This window comes from Ostrinia furnacalis, unplaced genomic scaffold (genome assembly GCF_004193835.3).
Source record: "Ostrinia furnacalis isolate ACB-3 unplaced genomic scaffold, ASM419383v2 OfSCF3139, whole genome shotgun sequence".
In the NCBI taxonomy this organism is placed as follows: Eukaryota; Metazoa; Arthropoda; class Insecta; order Lepidoptera; family Crambidae; genus Ostrinia; species Ostrinia furnacalis.
The window spans coordinates 942747-963137 of record NW_021133378.1 but is presented as its reverse complement, the minus strand read 5'-3'; the positions used below and the strand labels follow the sequence as shown (position 1 = coordinate 963137).

General features: G+C 36.9%; 2 protein-coding genes across 2 annotated transcripts; one reads left to right on the top strand and one right to left on the bottom strand.

Moving 5' to 3' along the window:
- Positions 1–10: 10 nt before the first annotated feature.
- Positions 11–685, bottom strand: LOC114357376 (DNL-type zinc finger protein). Its single transcript, XM_028310973.1, has one exon. The coding sequence runs from the start codon at positions 558–560 to the stop codon at positions 27–29; it is 534 nt and encodes a 177-aa protein (XP_028166774.1). The 5' UTR covers positions 561–685; the 3' UTR covers positions 11–26.
- A 503-nt stretch (positions 686–1188) lies between these two features.
- Positions 1189–6464, top strand: Mms19 (MMS19 nucleotide excision repair protein). The gene is made up of 7 exons (XM_028310979.1): positions 1189–1432; positions 1546–1929; positions 2107–2456; positions 2548–4002; positions 4790–5056; positions 5559–5726; positions 5873–6464. The coding sequence occupies exons 1-7, from the start codon at positions 1345–1347 to the stop codon at positions 6080–6082; spliced, it is 2922 nt and encodes a 973-aa protein (XP_028166780.1). The 5' UTR covers positions 1189–1344; the 3' UTR covers positions 6083–6464.
- Positions 6465–20391: the final 13927 nt, after the last annotated feature.

Sequence of the window (20391 nt, the reverse complement as noted above, 5' to 3'; positions counted from 1 at the left end):
CCTATTAATCCTATTTTAAATAAAAACTATTGCAACAAATTTTTCTCCAGTTCTTGTTTTTCAACTTCTTTTGCTAATTCCATAGCAATAAATTCTAGGTCTGGAGACATGATCTTCTGTACTGTTTCTCCTTTTTCTGCCATGATATCTTCTATATTATTTTTGCCGTTCATATCAGAAAACCAATTCAGGTTATCTGCTATTAGATGCTTGTTTTCGCAGCCGTCACAGTTTACAATTACAACGCCTTTGTAATAAGCTAATTTTGTTATGTACTTCGAGTTTCGAGTGTTGCATTTCTTGCATGTGTACATCAACTGAAACTTGCCTTCAAACTTCTTTGGTTCAGTAGTTAGAGGTACTTCATTGAACTTCGCTGCAGACGTTCCAAATTGCCTTGGAGACTGAATCTTCGGAGTTGAAGTAGAGAATGATGCTGAGGGTACTACCAAACGTCTTCCAAAATATAAATTTCCTTGACTTGGGAAGAAAACCATGCTATTCAGCAAACGCGGTGTGTGGTACTTAACCACAAAGTCGATTAGAGTTCTGTGAGACATTTTTGGATTTAAACGTTAAGTTTTAATAACTAGCTGCTATAAAATTTAGACAAGATTTCGTTAATATTGCATCACAGCAGCACGAAACATGAAAAACACATGAGCAGTCAGATTTGTTTTGACTTTACTTTTTTTTTTGAAGTCATGCGGTGACATTTTTTTTTCTTCAAGTTGACGGCTTTGGAAAAACCTTAAACGGCTTGCAATCCCGTTTGTTCTATGGGTCCGCCGACCATAGGTCCGGTCCGATCATAAAAATTATTTGACATTTAAATAAATATTAATCGAATTCAAAATCTCTATTTACAGCTTACAGCGAAGCACATAATTTTTGCGTTGAACATTTTCTACTTTAATACAATATACATTTATAAAGGATTTGGCGCAACGAAAGTTGAGGCAAACATATATTTTACAGAATATTATGCATTAGAGCTTATAGGCCAGTAGAATTAAACACAAAATTGAATTGAATCGGAAATAATTCCTAAAGAATAACTACTAAAGATTTTAGTGCATTAATGACTTCAAAATCAAGGTCACCTGGCCCACCGACAATAACGATTGAATGTGTAGTGAACAAGTGCCTGTACCTTAACTGTCAGATTATAAAAAAAAAACAGCATAACCTCAAAAACTGGTGTAATTTCACAAAATATTTTTTCTATTTTATTTACCCTAACTAGCTAAAATAAACCTAGCATCCACAAAATTACATAATTCGAAACGTAACATGTAAATAAATCAGTCAATAATAGAGTAGAATAACTTTTCTTTCTGCAAAATGAGTTCTTCATGGCTTACACCAAGTTTAGCTGAAGAAATTATTAAAAACAATGATATATTTAAAGAAACGCATAGCATTATATCAGGTTAGTAATTATACCGTATTTATCTACTGTTCACGTTATAACTCTTACTATTGTGCTGTGTAAAACTACAAATTATGTTCTCATAATTTCTTAAGTGATTCTTTGTATTACAGACATTATGTCTGGGCGCCTCGATGTTGTGCAGCTAGTTGAGAACATGGGTGGAGCCCTAACTAACAAAGAACCCGAAAATCGGGAGAAAGGGATGAGATTTTTTACAAAAATTCTCAAAGAACTTCCGCATGATTTCTTAACGGAGACGCAGATAAATTTCATATCCAAGTTTTATGTTGACCGACTGAAAGACAACCACAGAGTAATTCCAGCCGTTTTAGAAGGTTATTTGGCAATAGTCAACATGGCACATTACAATATCAACAATAGTGGGGAGTTTTTTACTGTTTTGTTCAGAGAAGTGCCCTGCCAGTCACAAGTTAGACAGGACAGATATAATATTTACTGCATAACACAGAATTTAATGGATAAAAACCTAGAATGTAAGTTTTATTTCATCAATCTTTCATGTATGCGTGTTTGTCTTGTTGGTTGTCCTAATAAATAAAATAAAGATAAATAAATTAAAATGACTGTATTTTCTGGAAATATTTGTGATTCCTGTAGAACCCCCATAAATGACTGTTTGTGTGATTAATACTTTGAACAATTTATTTCAGATATAAAATCATTGGGTCCAGATTTCGTATATGGTGTCATATCTGCGATGGACGGAGAAAGAGATCCACGCAATTTGCTGTTCCTTTTCAGTTTCCTATTTACATTTTTAAAAGAAGTACCTTTAGGTCATTTAGTAGATGAAATGTTCGAAGTAATATCTTGTTACTACCCCATTGACTTTCATCCTGCTCCGGACGATCCGGCTCCAGTGACGAGACAAGATTTGGCAAATGCATTATGTCCTTGTCTCTGTGCTGTACCTGAATTTGGAGAACACTGCTTGGTTTTGCTCATTGAAAAACTGGATTCAAGCTTACGATTAGCTAAAATTGATTCGTTAAAACTATTAGTAAGTGAACCATCTTCTCAAAATAGGTTTTATAGTGTATTTATTTATTTTGTATAACAATAATTTAAATGTTTATTATTTGTAATTTCAGAATGAGAGCTGTAAAACATTCAAAGTAGAAACTTATGGGCCGTTCCTAAAAACACTATGGGCTTCCATACACAGAGAGATAACTCACAAAACAGATGAAGAACTCAAGATGGTTGCTCATGAGACATTGTCAGCATTAACTTCTAAATTAGCTACTGCATCCAACACAGACCAGGGTTTTGAGAACTTTCTCAAAGGCATACTGATTTCAATGCAAACAGCAATAGCAGAATCAACCACTGTTGCTCAGTTTGTTCAAGCAACCAAGGTGTTGCTGACAACAGCAAATGCATCAAAAGAATCTTGCGTTATCGTTAATAAGTCTATGATACCTGCTATAGTGGCATATTATGGTTTCAAAACGACACCCAAACTGCAAATCGCCAGCCTAGATTTCCTTGCCGATTTGTATGGATTGGCTGTGCATTGGGAAGTTTTAGATCAAGTGGAATCTGAGGTCAATGAGATCCCGCGTCTGTGCCTAACTGCTGTGAGTCAGCCATCAAAAGAATACCAGATTGCAGGGTTCAAAACTTTAATCAGAGTCCGGAATGCGTTACAAAGTGACCTTGTTTTGCCATTTGTTGAAGTTCTAATACACAACATACAACATTCCCAAGACAAAGACTTGCTGAGTGTTAGTGTTGAAACTGTCCATGCAATTGCTAGAAAATATCCCGAAAATATTATGTGTTTAGTCATAAAAGGGAAGTGCGATTTGGAGAATCTGACCCAAGATAAAGTTGCGTTGGAAAAGCGTTTGAATTTGCTGTCCAACTTGGCCAGTATAGATGATTTTACGAAGATAATCATTGAGGAAATGTTAAAGGTCATTGTTACTAAAGATACGGAAGCGTTTAAAGTTGTAGAGGCTATGAATGAATCTATGTCCAATGCTAGTCTATATTCTAATGAGAAATTATCTGAAATCGAGAGTGATCATGGTCTTATTGATTCTATATTATCTTGGGTCACTTCAGAACTGCATACAGGATCACAGGAGGCTTTGTCGCACGGGTTTATGTTAATAGCTAATACAGTGAGTAGTTTACCAGAAGAGAAGCAACAGAAAATATTGTCAAAGCACACAGAGAATATTCTAGAAAAGTTTAAAAGTGATGAGGCCAATTTTCACTTGGTACACTGCCTGTATAGTTCTGTTCGTCAGGGTGTGTATAATTCTACTTTCGAGGACATAATGACGATGGCACTAACTAAATCGTTAGATAGTAACGATGATATTATTCGGACTAAAGCTTGTGTAATAGTGGCACATTTCTTGAATAAAGCTGAGTATGGTCAGAAGTTCGAACTTTTGTATGAACTGTTGAAGAATTTTCTTTCTAAGGGCAATAGAGAGCAAGCTTTATCATCAAGACTAATAGTTTTGTATGGATGGATAACAAAGGCTTTAATTATGAGAGGAAATGAACTGTTTACATTTTGGCTGCAAAAGGTAAGAAAACTATTTAATTTACTCAATAACAATGTAATTATCACAGTTACTACAACTAGAAAGTTTTATAAATTAATATTTATTGTATTAAATTGCCTAAATCTTATAGAACTAACTAACAAATAAACTAAACTGGTTTATCAAATACGTGATGTATTAGAACTCAATTTATCAGTACCAGTTTAATTACCTTGAACATTAAGATAAGTGCTTCAATTAAGAAGACTTATCTCAATAAACAAGCTAGTTAACGACAATTTCATCATTGTGTGATATGTAAATGTAGTGTGTGTTTAGAATAGGCTAAATGATAAGAAGACCTCTTTTCTTTAAATTGACGCCATTATTTGTCATTTACATTAGCGAATTTTTCATGAAAAATCTAGCGTATTGTCTGCATGACTCGTTAAGCTAAATTCCTTTAGTTGTAATTATGTAAGTGCTATTTTTCAATAAAAATGTCATTGTACTCTACATGTTGATGCCGAAACAACGACTAATAATGTATGGGCACTCAAAAAGCGTTCTCAAAATAGTATCTATGTTAAAATGCAGGCACATATCCTTCATTTTACCATAGACCTTCATTTTGCAATAAGTAGTTCTTGCTTTGTAAAGCCGGGTCCAGACGGGTGAAACGCGTAATGTAATGTATCGTGTAATGTAATGGAAATAGTATGGGCAGCACTTTGCATGTAATGCTCGTAGTTCGTAGTATCGTAGTGCACACGTAGAATTCGTGTTACATACATGTCGACCTGGCATAACAAGTTATAATTTATTTCAGATCATGACCACTCTATCATCGCCAGAATTCAGTCAACACGGCTGCGAAGCTATCCAACTGATCATGACTGACTACCCTGATTCCCTGAACAGAAAACAGCATTGCAGATCTGGTTTGTTATACAAGCAACGGTTTTACCAGAACTTCAAATCTCTTACCAGTACAGTCGGGCCAGTGGATGATGAGACAAAGCAATGTTATCTGCTGAGTTGGGCGTATGTACTCGAAAAGGTGCCGAAGACTGTACTTAATAGTGATGTTGGACAGGTAAGCGTTTCTAATTTTTGTATATTGTAAATTTTAATTTACATGCATGAATTTAATGGGGCAGCAAGGTTCTGGAATTTAGGCCGCGTACCGGAAAACGCAGCGTGGGACGTCCACCCATATGGTGGACCGACGACATCATAAAGGTAGCAGGGAAGCGCTGGACGCAGGCCAACATGGAAAGCATTGGGGGAGGCCTATGTTCAGCAGTGGACGTCCTATGGCTGAAATGATGATGATATTTTAATTTATCTAATGAAAGTAAGTGTTTGGTTCTGTCAGAGTCATCAAGACTACCACCATTCTTCCCGTGAATGTCATTAGGAAGAAATCGGGATATCAGGCCTGAATCCCAAAACCCGGTTGCCCCGCATATGGACTTATCGAATCCTCCATTTGCCTCTGGTGAATTGGAGAAGGTCGAGTTCTTGCAATGGAGACTAAATGACAATGATAAGCTTGTGTTCATGTTCAAATAACAACAGGTTTTTTCTGCTTTCAGATTGCACCATTAATAGTGGAGTCCCTAAATTACGACAATAAAGACTTGCTGCAAGTGATGCTAGATATTCTGTGCCATTTTGTACAAGACAAACACGACGTTGTGGCGCTTAGCTTACAGACTATTTTACCGCGATTGGTGAATTTATCGAAATACGTCAAATCTATGGTAAAAAAACCTTTATGAAGTTAATGTTGTGTGTTGGTATGCAAGCTAAGAATAGTATGCTCTTAATACACAGAGCCAAAGAACCAATTCATATACTTTAACGATTTTTTATCTAAACTCTTTCTAATAATTCAAAACTATTTCAGGATGTTCGGATAAAAAGTCTACAATGTCTCTACGAAATAGCAAACTCATACCGTACCATGATACTTCTACCACACAAGCAAGACATTTTATTGGATTTGGCGCCATCTCTCGACGACAAGAAGCGATTGGTTCGCAATATGGCCGTCAAAGCTCGAACGAGGTGGTTCCTTGTTGGCTCCCCAGGAGAAAATAAGGAGAAGGAAAACTGAACCAATCAAAATCGTTAGTGAAATCTGGAAGAATAATTCAACCATTTCTATTGCACAAATGAGATATGTATATTTAACGCCATCTATTGGCGACAATAACTTGCAAACTGCGAAAAAATGGACACACTACATTTTGCTAATAAATTGTTATATTGCCTAAATTCAAAGCAGCTCCAGCTATATTCGTAGGGTAAATAAACTAAAAAAATATATTTTACAAGCATAAATGGATTGAAAATATTTCACAAAAAATGTTCGGTAGCCATGGAATGAATTGAAATCTATAAAACTAAGACTTGGTTATGACCTAGATACACCTTAGCCAAACTAAAAACCTTGAAATTATCATACAGTATTTAATTTTTAATGTATCAAAACTTAATATAATAATAATAAGAATAAAAACAGTGGACTCATGGTCATTGCCCAAATAAAAGCTATGTACAGTTTATACTCTATTGTATTTATAAATGGATCTGATATGTATTTTCCAGTAATTTGTTATTATTTACTTATTAAGTACGGACGACAGCACATCAAGGTAAACACAGTGGCTCTTATCTCGTCGGAATAAATGCTATTTTTCAACAAAATGTGTCTGATGTGCTGTACATTAAATATTACCACTGAAGAATTGTTTTGTTGCTTTTATTAATAAAAAATAAATTATATATTTTGAAGATTGCGATGTTTTTATACCACCTTCGATTTTTATCATAATAGAAGACTTCAATAAATTATTACACCTACCCGAAACGTTTCTTACATTTTAACTAGATTATTTAGATTAAAACCTGATTCAATAGAATCAATGCCTACATAAGAATAAAAATTAAAAAGTACACAAAGAAAATAACTTTTTATCTAATTTTTATTGCACTATGACGAAAAAACTTGACACGTTAATTTGTTTTGACTCATTAATTAACTTTGCACATCGAATTGGGGCAATTAATTTCATATGTAAATTAAATACTTCTTAACCCAGAACACGAAAATAAATCCTAAACAGTCCACGTGAAGGGCAGTTGTATAAGGGATTATATGGGACCGGCGCCGTCGGATTACTGGACAAATCTCTGCCCACTAACAATTTGATTTAAATTTACATAATCTCTTATCGCAATGCGAGCGTTTGCCGCACTTTAAATGTTAATGAAGGGACCCTCGGCTTGGTTTTTTATGGTGCAGACGGGCGCGACTATGGAAACGGTAGAGATTGTTAGACCACTCACCACAGAATAAACATTAACCCCCTTACTCATAAAAAGTTACACAGTTGTTGAACACTGTTTTAAAATGACATTTCTATACTAAACGTCACTTTAAAACACTGTTCAACGAGCGTGTAAGTTTTATTAGTAAGGGGTTAGTACCTAGTACCTACTTAACGTACAGTTTTCAGTTTAGACTGTCGATGCTTCAGCTTTTCTGACTATCTAGCTTAACGTACAGTTTTCAGTTTAGACTGTCGATGCTTCAGCTTTTCTGACTACCTAGTTCGAGATACGACTGATTGACTAAGTAGTCGTCATCCGATTAATTTTAAATTGATGCCTATAAATACTGGCTAGACCTAAGTGGTTGACTGTGTCCTGATCTACTTACTCTATTCATATTCTCAGTTTGGCCCTAAGGTTAACTGGAAGAGAATGCCAAATGGCATTAATTTAACCCGTATGTAAGTGTGTTTTAAACTAATGCATTAAGTTTTAAGTAAATAAATAATTGTTCTACTAAGGCGTCTCTACCTACAGATCTATGACCTACCTACATTCATATAATATGATACTTTGACGCGGTGGCGAGAATACCTGCTGAAATAGCTAGCAGCTAATCGGTAGATATAGATCTAAGCTCTATTATTAAAGCACAGAATAAAGTTACCTATTGTGGGTGTATATTCGCCCGTATATTCGTTAGCGCAAATTATTTAAACACTTGTTGCAAAATCGCATACCTACTTAATGTGTCGTAGCGTACTTAGGTCGGTGGAGCTTTCTACCGAATCCAAGATTGGTCCCCAAGACGAACTGACATTAGAATGGGTTGATTTATGTTTTGAAGACATATAAATCTACCCGCAAAATTTTATTACTCCATAAGCGTCGTTAAATTCAAGTTTTATAGGCAGTTAAATGAGTTTGACTATCTTTATAACTACCTATAACTTGGCTAGTTAATATTATATTCGAGAATTCAGAATTCACAATAAACCTTTTATACTCGATAGAAGACATAAGATATGGAAAATTATGGTAATTAACTTATGGTTAAGTTTAATTAAAGACTAGACTAGGGCATTAAGGTATGACTTGTAACAGAACAATAAGTCGCTCTATGAAATGTTCTAGTGTTCACAAATCATTGCACAGCTTTAAAATATTATCAGTACTTTAGAAAAACCAAAACCTTCGATTAAGCCTGGTACTTGCTAAACTATGATATTAGAGTCTACAGCAAATATCAGATGCATTTTGATGTGAAAGCTGAAACAATTCCAAATAAATAAATATGTTCCATATACTTCGATGGTGAGTGAGTGGAAGTTTATAAATGAAAAAAGAGCTAGTGGACTGTATGAAATTAATTATCTATTCGGTATAAATTTACAGTATTATCGAGACCGTTTTGTGCAAAGTCGTTGAAGAGAGTGCGTCAGGATCGTCTTCTTCGATGTTCGCTCGCGAACCGAACATTGCTCGTTCGTTCGCCGAACGCTCGCCGCTCCCTCCGGTCACGCCGCCCGCGGGCAATGTCCGTGAGTAGACAGTAGGTAGGTACTCCTCATACATAAGATCTCCCACATCCCGTCCAAGAGTGGGTAAACATTTTAAATGTAATCTCTACATGTATATCTTGGGGTATGCAAATTTTAATTGAATCATCAGCACGAAGGATTTGTGAGTAAGCCGCGACGCTGGTAATGACCACGCATTACCGTCTGGGACGCTTCGGACCGGGACGTGTTTTGGGACAGAATGTAGAGTGTTTGATGTGGAATGAAACTTAAGTGATGGTGTAGAAATCTGGTATAACACAAAGTTCGAGTTAGGGCGGGAGCTGGAGTAAGTAGAATCTGAAAAAATTGGCGCATGAAACTTGAAAATTGAAATTCATTGACTTGAATTAGGTCAGCTGGGAGAGAATGACATATGGCATTAAGCTCGCTTTTTTGTACGGATCATTCTTATGTGTGTGTGTGTAATTACTTATTAGCTACAGCATTAAGCATGGAATAAGTAAGGTACCAAAGTACTTGAGCTTTAAAAATAAATATTGTGCTACTATCAGTTTGTCATTATGTTCAGCGGGTGCATCTTGTTTCTTCTTACGCAACAACAACCCTACAGATTTTTAAAATGCTTGGCTTAAAGACGAAGAAGACTAAAATGTCTAATGGAGTAATAGGTACTAAATGAAGGCAGTACCTATCTGATAAGTTCTGAACGCAATAGATCATAATATTCGTTCAAAAACCTCCACCAAGGGGCTTGTCTAAACTCTACACCGTAGTGCGGGTAGAATACAAATCCTCGAGCCATATGAGCGGTAAATAGATCTGACATGTTGAAGTGGGTAGGTAATAGGTAGGTATACTTTGTGGAAATGACGCTTTGAAATTCTTTGATTATTCTGAGATGAGATGATGACGATCAAATGAAGTTAAACCATTATTTTGGTCATATAAGTAGATCTATAGATAAATAAATGAGTGTCTTCCTACACGTGAAAAGTTTTTTGTTTGACTATCGCTTAGTATAAACAAGATACCTAAGTACTTAAGTAAGTAATTACTTATTTACTTTTAAACTTAAGAGTATATCTAGCTAGTACCTTCATACCTACCTATTATTACAAATGAAGTCAGTTTTTGCTAAATCCGTACTCCGTATACCTTCCAACATTAACCCCGCGCCATCAAGCTGGAAACTTAATAAACGCTTACTCCTAACTCTAAGTTCAAAATTAGGTATCCTTTATTAGCCTGAGGTACTTTGCAACTAAGTATAGTACCTAAAGCTTCAACCAAACCAACGCGTGCAGCCGTGCACGATGGCGATGGCGATAGCGATCAGCCTGTATGAATTTGTAGCGATGAGTTCACATCAACGCGTCCTGTCACTGGCCGATGCACACGTAGTGATCGCCATTGCTGACGCGATCTGCACGCTGAGTCTTCCAGTGCCTTGGCCCACTTTTAGCTTGGTCCACGGGTCGCTGAATTGAATTATTAAATATTTTTTCTTCCAGTAACTGGACCCACCGTAAAATTAAACACAAAATCAACAAAAATGTACTCTAGAATCATAGAGTGGGACTATCTGCTGAAAAATATTTATGAATTAGGTATTTATTTATTTATTAAAGACTTTATTACTTTACTTTACTTTACAAATGCTGCATGATTGGTGGATTTTGACATATCTGTCAATGTCATATCAAAAATAACCAATTATGCAGCATTTGGACCTCGCGTCTATCTACGTATTGCCATCTGGCGGATTTTTCAATCGTGAAAACCCTCATTGAATCCAACGACTTGGCCCGTGGACCAAGTTAAAAGTGGGCCAAGTCACTGGAAGACGCGTTGGTTTGGCTGAAGCTTTAGTGCGTGTCTTATTCGGCAGTTACACGCTGACTAGCTGTCTGGGGACCAATCGGCGGACGCGAGCCCGTGTGCGCTCGTCCTCGTAATACAAATCTTATTTTATGAGTTTTGCAAAATTAAACTTTCTATATTTACACAAGGTGGGTTTTTCAGAATATAATATGTTGTAGCGTATAATGTTTAATGATCTAAAAATTCTTATCTACGAAAAGAAGAAGTGTGTTCGGTACGGATCATAAAAATAAATTAACCGCGCCCGTATTGAGAAACGGTGAAGCAGCAAATTGGACACAGCATTGAATAGAGCCCTGTGATTGGCTCGTGTGTGACCCTGTGTGTCCACGCGCACTGTGAGACTTCATAGTAATGTTTGTGAATACGGGCGTAGGCCTTATAGATGTAATTCACGGTCACAAAATAAAGTTCTTCAGTCTACTTACAGACAAGCAGCCATTACAACTTATGAACTCGTTTGTGTCCAATTAAACCTAATCGTTATTGCTCCCCGTAACGATAGTCTAGATCCAGCCCTAGTTCATTATCATTCCGATAGCCCGAGTGTGGTGTTAATATAAATAGTTATCATGGGACTTATCTGTAGACACGCTCGCGTGCCTCCCGCATACAAATATCGCACTTACGTTTACTGGAGACTGGAGTAATAGGAGTAGAATACAGTGAGCTCTCTCCCTCGTGAGGACACTCTGAAGCGGAAAATATTGTTGACATTCCACCAGCTCGCACTAAGCGTTTCGATGATTCTTTTATAATGCGAACAGCTAGGGACTGGAATTCGCTGCCTGCTGCTGTCTTTCCCGAAGACTATAATCTAGGCATTTTCAAGGCGAGAGTGAATAGGCACTTACAGGCCAGACATGTACCATCCTAGACTGCATCCCACTTAACATCAGGTGCAATTGTGGTGCAAATAACTGTCTTGTTATGCATTAAAAAAAATATATGTAAAGGAGCCAACGATTTTCCGTAAAAGTTCATCTTATGGTTTAATTTGGTTTCAACAGACTTGCCTAGGCACCAGATGGATCGACCACACAAGGTGGATCGAAAACCTCACAAAGGTAGCACGAAGGCGCTAGATGCAGGCCGTTACCAACCGGTCAATATGGAAATCATTAGGGGAGGCTTATGTTCAGCAGTGGACGTCCTATGGCTGAAATGATGATGAGACTGTAAGTATGGAAATATTAGGGTGGTCTTTTAAGTACGCCTTTGTTGCATGCACGTCTTTGCTACCGCTTTTATTCATGATGCAGTCAGTGAGGTTGCTTTTTGGACGCTTGAACACTGACATCATGGAGCAGGATGCCTAGTTTAGTCTGTTTTTTTTAAATCCACACCTAGGAAGCTCTTGGCATGCATCTCACCTGATAGAAAGTTATAATCAGGCCTTCTGCGGGGTTGATTGTTCTTTTTAATTCACCAAGAGACTACTTTTCCCTCCTCCACTGCGCACTTACGTCCCTGCGAAGAAAATTAAACTGTCTCACATTTTCACATATTAAGAGATAGGTTTCGTAACTTAAACCAACGTATAGAAAATTCTCTTTGTAATAAGGAATGTAAATTTACTGCCTACGGATTTTAATTAACTAACAGTTATTTAGGGAGAGATTTTAGCAAGGCTGCTTATTTGGAATGCCGTTGAAAATTGCTTACCTACGTCTTACGTATATCTTGCTATTAAGTTTGTTTTATTTTGTTATCTTTTAAATTGAAAGCAGATTTGTTAGTGAATAGTATTTTAAGTTTTGTTTTGCGTTAATTTACCTACTAAATTATGATCCACCTGTTTTCAAGACTAAAAGTATTTTAATTTAAATGAATAGTAGGTACCTACCTACATTATTTTCAGTACTCGAGTTTAATGGAATTTCGTTTCACCGCTAAAAATACTTACATGATTCCTAGAATACCAGCTGATATTAAAAGATGAGTAATTGGAGATTTTCTCACAATTTTCCTATTAACTTTCACGTGTAAGCAGAAAAACAACTTTATTAACGATTAGCGAGAGAAAGATTATTGCTTTTCATGAACCCTTTCTAATAGGTAGAGTTTTTTATTAAATTGATGTTGAATCTTATTTCGTCTCATTAATGCTCAAAATATGAACAAATAGGTAACACAAAACCGGTAGCCGACATTAACTTACTAAATAGCATAGAACTTAATTCCTATTAAAAATAATATTTGACCAAACCAATGCTCACAGAATTACCCGAGAATGGCTCGTCTGATTGGGCGTCTGAGAGGGCGAGGTTCTTTATAAAATAATGTTGTGGAAAATGCACAAAACATATCGTTTTTCATGAAAATAATCTTTTCGACTGTCGGATCAACTAATTAACAAAAAGTTAAGTTCAAACGATTTCCCATTTTTGTCGTTTAAGCCAGCAAAAAGTATCATACAACATCGTTATCATCATCCACATCCTGAGTTCGCTACACAAACTCCGCGTAACACAACCGCGTAAGGCCTAGTTTTCACCAAGGCAGAACGGAGCGGAGAACAGTTGGGCGGACGATTCCTACTGAATTATTATAAATGCGAAAGGATGTCTGGATGTTTGTTACTCTTTCACACAAAAACTACTGAACGGATTTTGATGAAACTTTACAGTATTATTGTTTATAACCCAGAATAACATATAGGCTATAATTAATGACGATCTGTGACAAACTAAATTTTACGCGGGCGAAGCCGCGGGCAAAAGCTAGTTTTTCTATAAAATCAAAATCAATATCAAAAATATTTCATTCAGTTTAGACCAATATTGCAGCACATGTGAACGTCAAAAAATAATACTAAATACTAATAAAAAGGTAGCCGTTAAGGGGCAGCGCTACCAGCGCTTCGAGACAAACATATTATTATGGCAAGTGCTGAGAAGAAACGCCGGCACAAACTCAGATATAGATTAAGGAGCTGTGCAGAGCGGCGAAGAGATATGGAAGTAATGAAATGTGATTGGTTATTCAAAACACTTTTCTGCTCCGCTCCGGCTTGGTGGAAACCTAGCCTTACGTAGCCAACACAACATAAGTGAGACCTGTGCTTCGGGGACATCAAAGTGTCATCATTTACCTATTAGCAACTCCGACAGTAATTAAGCGTTGATTACGCGTTGTGCCGCATTAATATTGTAAGTAGGCAGTAATACCAGTAATGCTAATAAATGGGACTTCTGAGTTATGCGATAGAGATGTCTCATCACTGAATTGATATATTAGCTCAGGGGTATTAATTAATTGTACTCATGATACTTAGTTACAACATAATATTAGTGACAGTTCCTGTAAGAAATTATGTTTTCATAGGATATGATATGGTAGAGTTAAACTAAGCATTTTACCATTAAAATTATAAATAAGTATGTTTTAAATTTTAGAGTTATCGTTTTAACCAAAGGATCAAAATGCTGACAAATGCCTCCCCCGAGCATTTCCATAACGACGCCTTAACGTGCTTTCGTGTGGTTGGGTTTAAGAGATACTTAATAGATAAAAATTAATCAAGTAAAAGATACTAATTAAATCACAATAAACTGTAACGAACCTTTGCAAGTAGTAACGTATCAAGATCGTAAAAAATACACAAAATAGTAAACCAAGTTGAGATCGAAACGATTATAAATATCAACAAAGATAACACAATGCACACACTACAAAATCGTGGGTGAGTCTTCCTTTTACACACACATGGGTAGGTATGTATTTATGTAGTACACTAGCGGCCGCCCGCGACTTCGTACGCGTGGATCTCGTTTTACTCCATTAGGGGTGGAGTTTCGTAAAATCCGCTCTTAGCATCTATAGCGCATACATTTTNTTATTATTATTATTATTTATTATCTTCGATTTTCCTAGTTTTTATAGTTTTCCCTTAATGTGGCCATTAAACCCTAACTCTGTACCAAACTTCAGCTCTCTGAGTTTATGGGAAGTACTAGTTCTATTTTGATGATCATCAGTGAGTGAGTGAGTGTCGTAAATGCGAAACTTTTCTTTCGCTTAACTTCGTAACTAAATGACCTACAGACTTGAAATTTTGGATTTTAAGTATGTGATTATAGCTTACTAGATGACGAAAATTTCTGCGTTCTGGTCTTATCCAGAGGTTCTCAAATAGGGGCCTGAAAATGCAGCGAAATGGTTCCAGTAAAGGATGGTACGGCAGTGTTTGCTTCGCGCTCGACTTGGCGGGGGCACTGCCGTGCCCCCAGATTCGAGAATTCAGAATTCACAATAAACCTTTTATACTCGATGGAAGACATATGTACTTAAGATATGGAAAATTATTGTGATTAACTTATGATTAAGTTTAATTAAAGACTAGACTAGGGCATTTAGGTAGGACTTGTAACAGAACAATGAGTCGCTCTATGAAATGTTATAGTGTTCACGAATCATTGCACAGCATAATATTATTTAGAAAAACCAAACCCTTTGATTAAACCTCTAGCTAGGTACTTGCGAAACTATGATATTAGAGTCTACAGCAAATATCAGATGCATTTTGATGTAAAAGCTGACACAATTCCAAAGTACTCATACTTACATAAGATCTCACACATCCCGTCCAAGAGTGGGTAAACATTTTAAATGTAATCTCTACATGTATATCTTGGGGTATGCAAATTTTAATTGAATCATCAGCACGAAGGATTTGTGAGTAAGCCGCGACGCTGGTAATGACCACGCATTACCGTCTGGGACGCTTCGGACCGGGACGTGTTTTGGGACAGAATGTAGAGTGTTTGATGTGGAATGAAACTTAAGTGATGGTGTAGAAATCTGGTATAACACAAAGTTCGAGTTAGGGCGGGAGCTGGAGTAGAATCTGAAAAAATTGGCGCATGAAACTTGAAAATTGAAATTCATTGACTTGAATTAGGTCAGCTGGGAGAGAATGACATATGGCATTAAGCTCGCTTTTTTGTACGGATCATTCTTATGTGTGTGTGTGTAATACTTATTAGCTACAGCATTAAGCATGGAATAAGTAAGGTACCAAAGGGTTATCTACCTACGCCATATCGAATGACAAATGATCGAAAATCAAAATATCGAATACGTTTCATCGAACGATCAAAATATCGAACGTTCAAAATATCGAATGCTCAAAATATCGAACGTTCAGAATATCGAAAGATCAAAATATCGAACGATCAAAATATCGAACCATCAAAATATCGAAAGTCGATATAGACGTTTTTATTAAATTTCATCTACCTTGCTCGGCTCCGTAGTCTTGTCCGTAGTCAAAGTACTTGAGCTTTAAAAATAAATATTGTGCTACTATCAGTTTGTCATTATGTTCAGCGGGTGCATCTTGTTTCTTCTTACGCAACAACAACCCTACAGATTTTTAAAATGCTTGGCTTAAAGACGAAGAAGACTAAAATGTCTAATGGAGTAATAGGTACTAAATGAAGGCAGTACCTATCTGATAAGTTCTGAACGCAATAGATCATAATATTCGTTCAAAAACCTCCACCAAGGGGCTTGTCTAAACTCTACACCGTAGTGCGGGTAGAATACAAATCCTCGAGCCATATGAGCGGTAAATAGATCTGACATGTTGAAGTGGGTAGGTTATAGGTAGGTATACTTTGTGGAAATGACGCTTTGAAATTCTTTGATTATTCTGAGATGAGATGATGACGATCAAATGAAGTTAAACCATTATTTTGGTCATATAAGTAGATAGATAAATAAATGAGTGTCTTCCTACACGTGAAAAGTTTTTTGTTTGACTATCGCTTAGTATAAACAAGATACCTAAGTACTTAAGTAAGTAATTACTTATTTACTTTTAAACTTAAGAGTATATCTAGCTAGTACCTTCATACCTACCTATTATTACAAATGAAGTCAGTTTTTGCTAAGTCCGTACTCCGTATACCTTCCAACATTAACCCCGCGCCATCAAGCTGGAAACTTAATAAACGCTTACTCCTAACTCTTAGTTCAAAATTAGGTATACCTAATTAGCCTGAGGTCCTACTTTGCAACTAAGAACAGTACCTTGAACTTCAACCAAACCAACGCGTGCAGCCGTGCACGATGGCGATGGCGATAGCGATCAGCGTGTATGAATTTGTAGCGATGAATTCACATCAACGCGTCCTGTCATTGGCCGATGCACGAGCAGTGATCGCCATCGCTGACGCGATCTGAGTCTTCCAGTGACTTGGCCCACTTTTAACTTGGTCCGCGGGCCAAGTGGATTCGCCGTGGCCGCTGGATTGAATTTTTAAATATTTTTCTTCGAATAACTGGGCCCACCGTAAAATTAAACACCAAATCAACAAAAATCTGCTAATCTTAGAGTGGGCCCATCTGCTAAAAAATATTATGAATTGAATCCAACGACTTGGCCCGTGGACCAAGTTAAAAGTGGGCCAAGTCACTGGAAGACGCGTTGGTTTGGCTGAAGCTTTAGTGCGTGTCTTATTCGGCAGTTACACGCTGATTAGCAGTCTGGGGACCAATCGGCGGACGCGAGCCCGTGTGCGCTCGTCCTCGTAATACAAATCTTATTTTATGAGTTTTGCAAAATTAAACTTTCTATATTTACCTACACAAGGTGGGTTTTTCAGAATATTATATGTTGTAGCGTATAATGTTTAATGATCTAAAAATTCTTATCTACGAAAAGAAGAAGTGTGTTCGGTACGGATCATAAAAATAAATTAACCGCGCCCGTATTGAGAAACGGTGAAGCAGCAAATTGGACACAGCATTGAATAGAGCCCTGTGATTGGCTCGTGTGTGACCCTGTGTGTCCACGCGCACTGTGAGACTTCATAGTAATGTTTGTGAATACGGGCGTAGGCCTTATAGATGTAATTCACGGTCACAAAATAAAGTTCTTCAGTCTACCTACAGACAAGTAGCCATTACAACTTATGAACTCGTTTGTGTCCAATTAAACCTAATCGTTATTTCTCCCCGTAACGAAAGTCTAGTTCCAGCCCTAGTTCATTATCATTCCAATAGCCCGAGTGTGGTGTTAATATAAATAGTTATCATGGGACTTATCTGTAGACACGCTCGCGTGCCTCCCGCATACAAATATCGCACTTACGTTTACTGAAGTAGGTAATACAAGTAGTTACAGTGAACTCCCTCCCTTATGAGGGGCACTACAAAGCGGCATTTTTTTACAAACTAACGATTATCTGTTAAAGTTTCTATTATGGCTTTGGTTTGGTTTCAAAGACTAAGTATGGAATATTATTGACCATCTTATAAATGAACTCTTTTACGTCTTTATTTAACCGATTGAGTCCCAGACGGCATTAATTAATGTCATAACAATTGATTATCTATTTGTGTCTAGATTCGCGGAGCTTGAAGGATTAATGAAAGACATATTATCCCGACAATGCTGCTCACAGCACAGTCAAAGTAGTGTAATAGTATAATTGAATTATTAAGAGTACCTATTCAACTGTGTTTACTAAGATAGATCAAGTAAGCCTAAGTCCGAATAAGTTATAGCGAAGAAACAAATCTCGAGGAAGACCTAGATTTTATTCATGGTGAGGTTGCTTTTTGGGCGCTTTGACACTGACATCGTGGAGCAGTATCTATGCTAGTTTGTCTTTTTTTAATCCACAACGAGGAATCTCTTGGCCTGCATCTCATCTGATGGAAAGTGATGATTAGGCCGAAGGTGGAAGCGAGCTTCGACCGGAATCCTCAACCACAGAGGAACTTCTGCGTGCTTAAAGTGAAGCAGCAAATCGAACGCACAGCGTTGAATAGAGCTCTATGATTGGTTCGTGTGTGACCCTGTGCGTCCACGTGCACTGTAAGACCTCATAGTAATGTTTGTGAATAATGGCGTACTTACTTTTCCCTCCTCCATTGCGCACTTACGTCCCCGCGAAGAAAATTAAACTGTCTCACATTTTCACATATTAAGAGATAGGTTTCGTAACTTAAACCAACGTATAGAAAATTCTCTTTGTAATAAGGAATGTAAATTTACTGCCTACGGATTTTAATTAACTAACAGTTATTTAGGGAGAGATTTTAGCAAGGCTGCTTATTTGGAATGCCGTTGAAAATTGCTTACGTCTTACGCATATTATTATATTATCTATGCTAGGAAGTTTGTTTTATTTTGTTATCTCTTAAATTGAAAGCAGATTTGTTAGTGAAAAGTATTTTGAGTTTTGTTTTGCGTTCATTCTTTTACCTACTAAATTATGATCTACCTACTTTCAAGCCAAAAATAATTTTAATTTAAATGAATAGTACCTACCTACCTAAGTAAATATTATTTTCAGTACTCGAGTTTAATGGAATTTCGTTTCACCGCTTAAAATACTTACATGATTCCTAGAATACCAGTAATAACCTTAACTCTGATATTAAAAGAGGATTAATAGAAGATTTTCTCATAATTTTCCTATTAACTTTCACGTGTAAGCAGAAAAACAACTTTATTAACGATTAGCGAGAGAAATATTATTGATTTTCATGAACCCTTTCTGATATAGGTAGAGTTTTATTTTATTAAATTGATGTTGCATATTCTTAATTCGTCTCATTAAAGTTCAAAATATGAACAAATAGCTAACACAAAACCGGTAGCCGACATCAACTTACCAAGTCGCATTAGAGCTTATACCTATTTAAAAAAAAAATACCAAACTGGCTCGTCTTATTTTGACTGATTTTGGTTTTGTAACAGAGAGGATGAGGTAGGTAATAAATTTTAAATTTTGGAAAATGCACAGAACATTTAAAAATAGAGACTGTTTTTTCATGAAAATACAAATAATCGACTGTTGGATGGTAACAAACTCCCATTTTTCATCGTTTAAGCCAGCAAAAATTATCATACAACATCGATATCATCCACATCCTGAGTTCGCTACACAAACTCTGCGTAACACAACCGCGTAAGGCATGGTTTCCACCAAAGAAGAACGTTGCGGAAAAGAGTCGGGCGGACGAATTTTTCATACAATTTGACAGTGGGAAAGAAAATAAATAGAATATGAAATGGAATAGATGTGGAAATAATGATATGTCATTGGTTTTTAAAACACTTCTCTGCTCCGCTCCGGTTGGCAGGAAAATACATTGATTTGTATACCCACCAGCGGCGGGGGTTATGGGGGGCTCTCCCTGAAAGAGGGCCAGGGCCTACCCACTAAAAACCTGACGTTGCCCTCGGTAGCCTATGAGTCGGGAACGCGGGACATCACTATTGGCGTTTTGCCTCAAGCATTCGTCCGTGTTCGGCTTGGTGGAAACCAGGCCTTATGTAGCCAACACAACATAAGTGAGACCTGTGCTTCGGGGACATCAAAGTGTCATCATTTACCTATTAGCAACTCCGACAGTAATTAAGCGTTGATTACGCGTTGTGCCGCATTAATATTGTAAGTAGGCAGTAATGCCAGTAATGCTAATAAATGGGACTTCTGAGTTATGCGATAGAGATGTCTCATCACTGAATTGATATTTATTAGCTCAGGGGTATTAATTAATTGTACTCATGATACTTACAACATAATTAGTTACAGTTCCTGTAAGAAAATTATGTTTTCATAGAATATGGTATCATTATCATCATCATCATTTCAGCCATAGGACGTCCATTGCTGAACATAGGCCTCCCCCAATGACTTCCACATTGCACGGTTGGTAGCGG

Bases quoted from the DNA above. Each gene is read 5' to 3' on its own strand.
- Mms19 (XM_028310979.1), top strand. From the start codon at position 1,345: ATGAGTTCTTCATGGCTTACACCAAGTTTAGCTGAAGAAATTATTAAA. The intron at 5,057-5,558 runs GTAAGCGTTTCT...TTCTGCTTTCAG, and splicing joins TTAATAGTGATGTTGGACAG to ATTGCACCATTAATAGTGGA. The intron at 5,727-5,872 runs GTAAAAAAACCT...AAACTATTTCAG, and splicing joins CGAAATACGTCAAATCTATG to GATGTTCGGATAAAAAGTCT.
- LOC114357376 (XM_028310973.1), bottom strand. From the start codon at position 560: ATGTCTCACAGAACTCTAATCGACTTTGTGGTTAAGTACCACACACCG.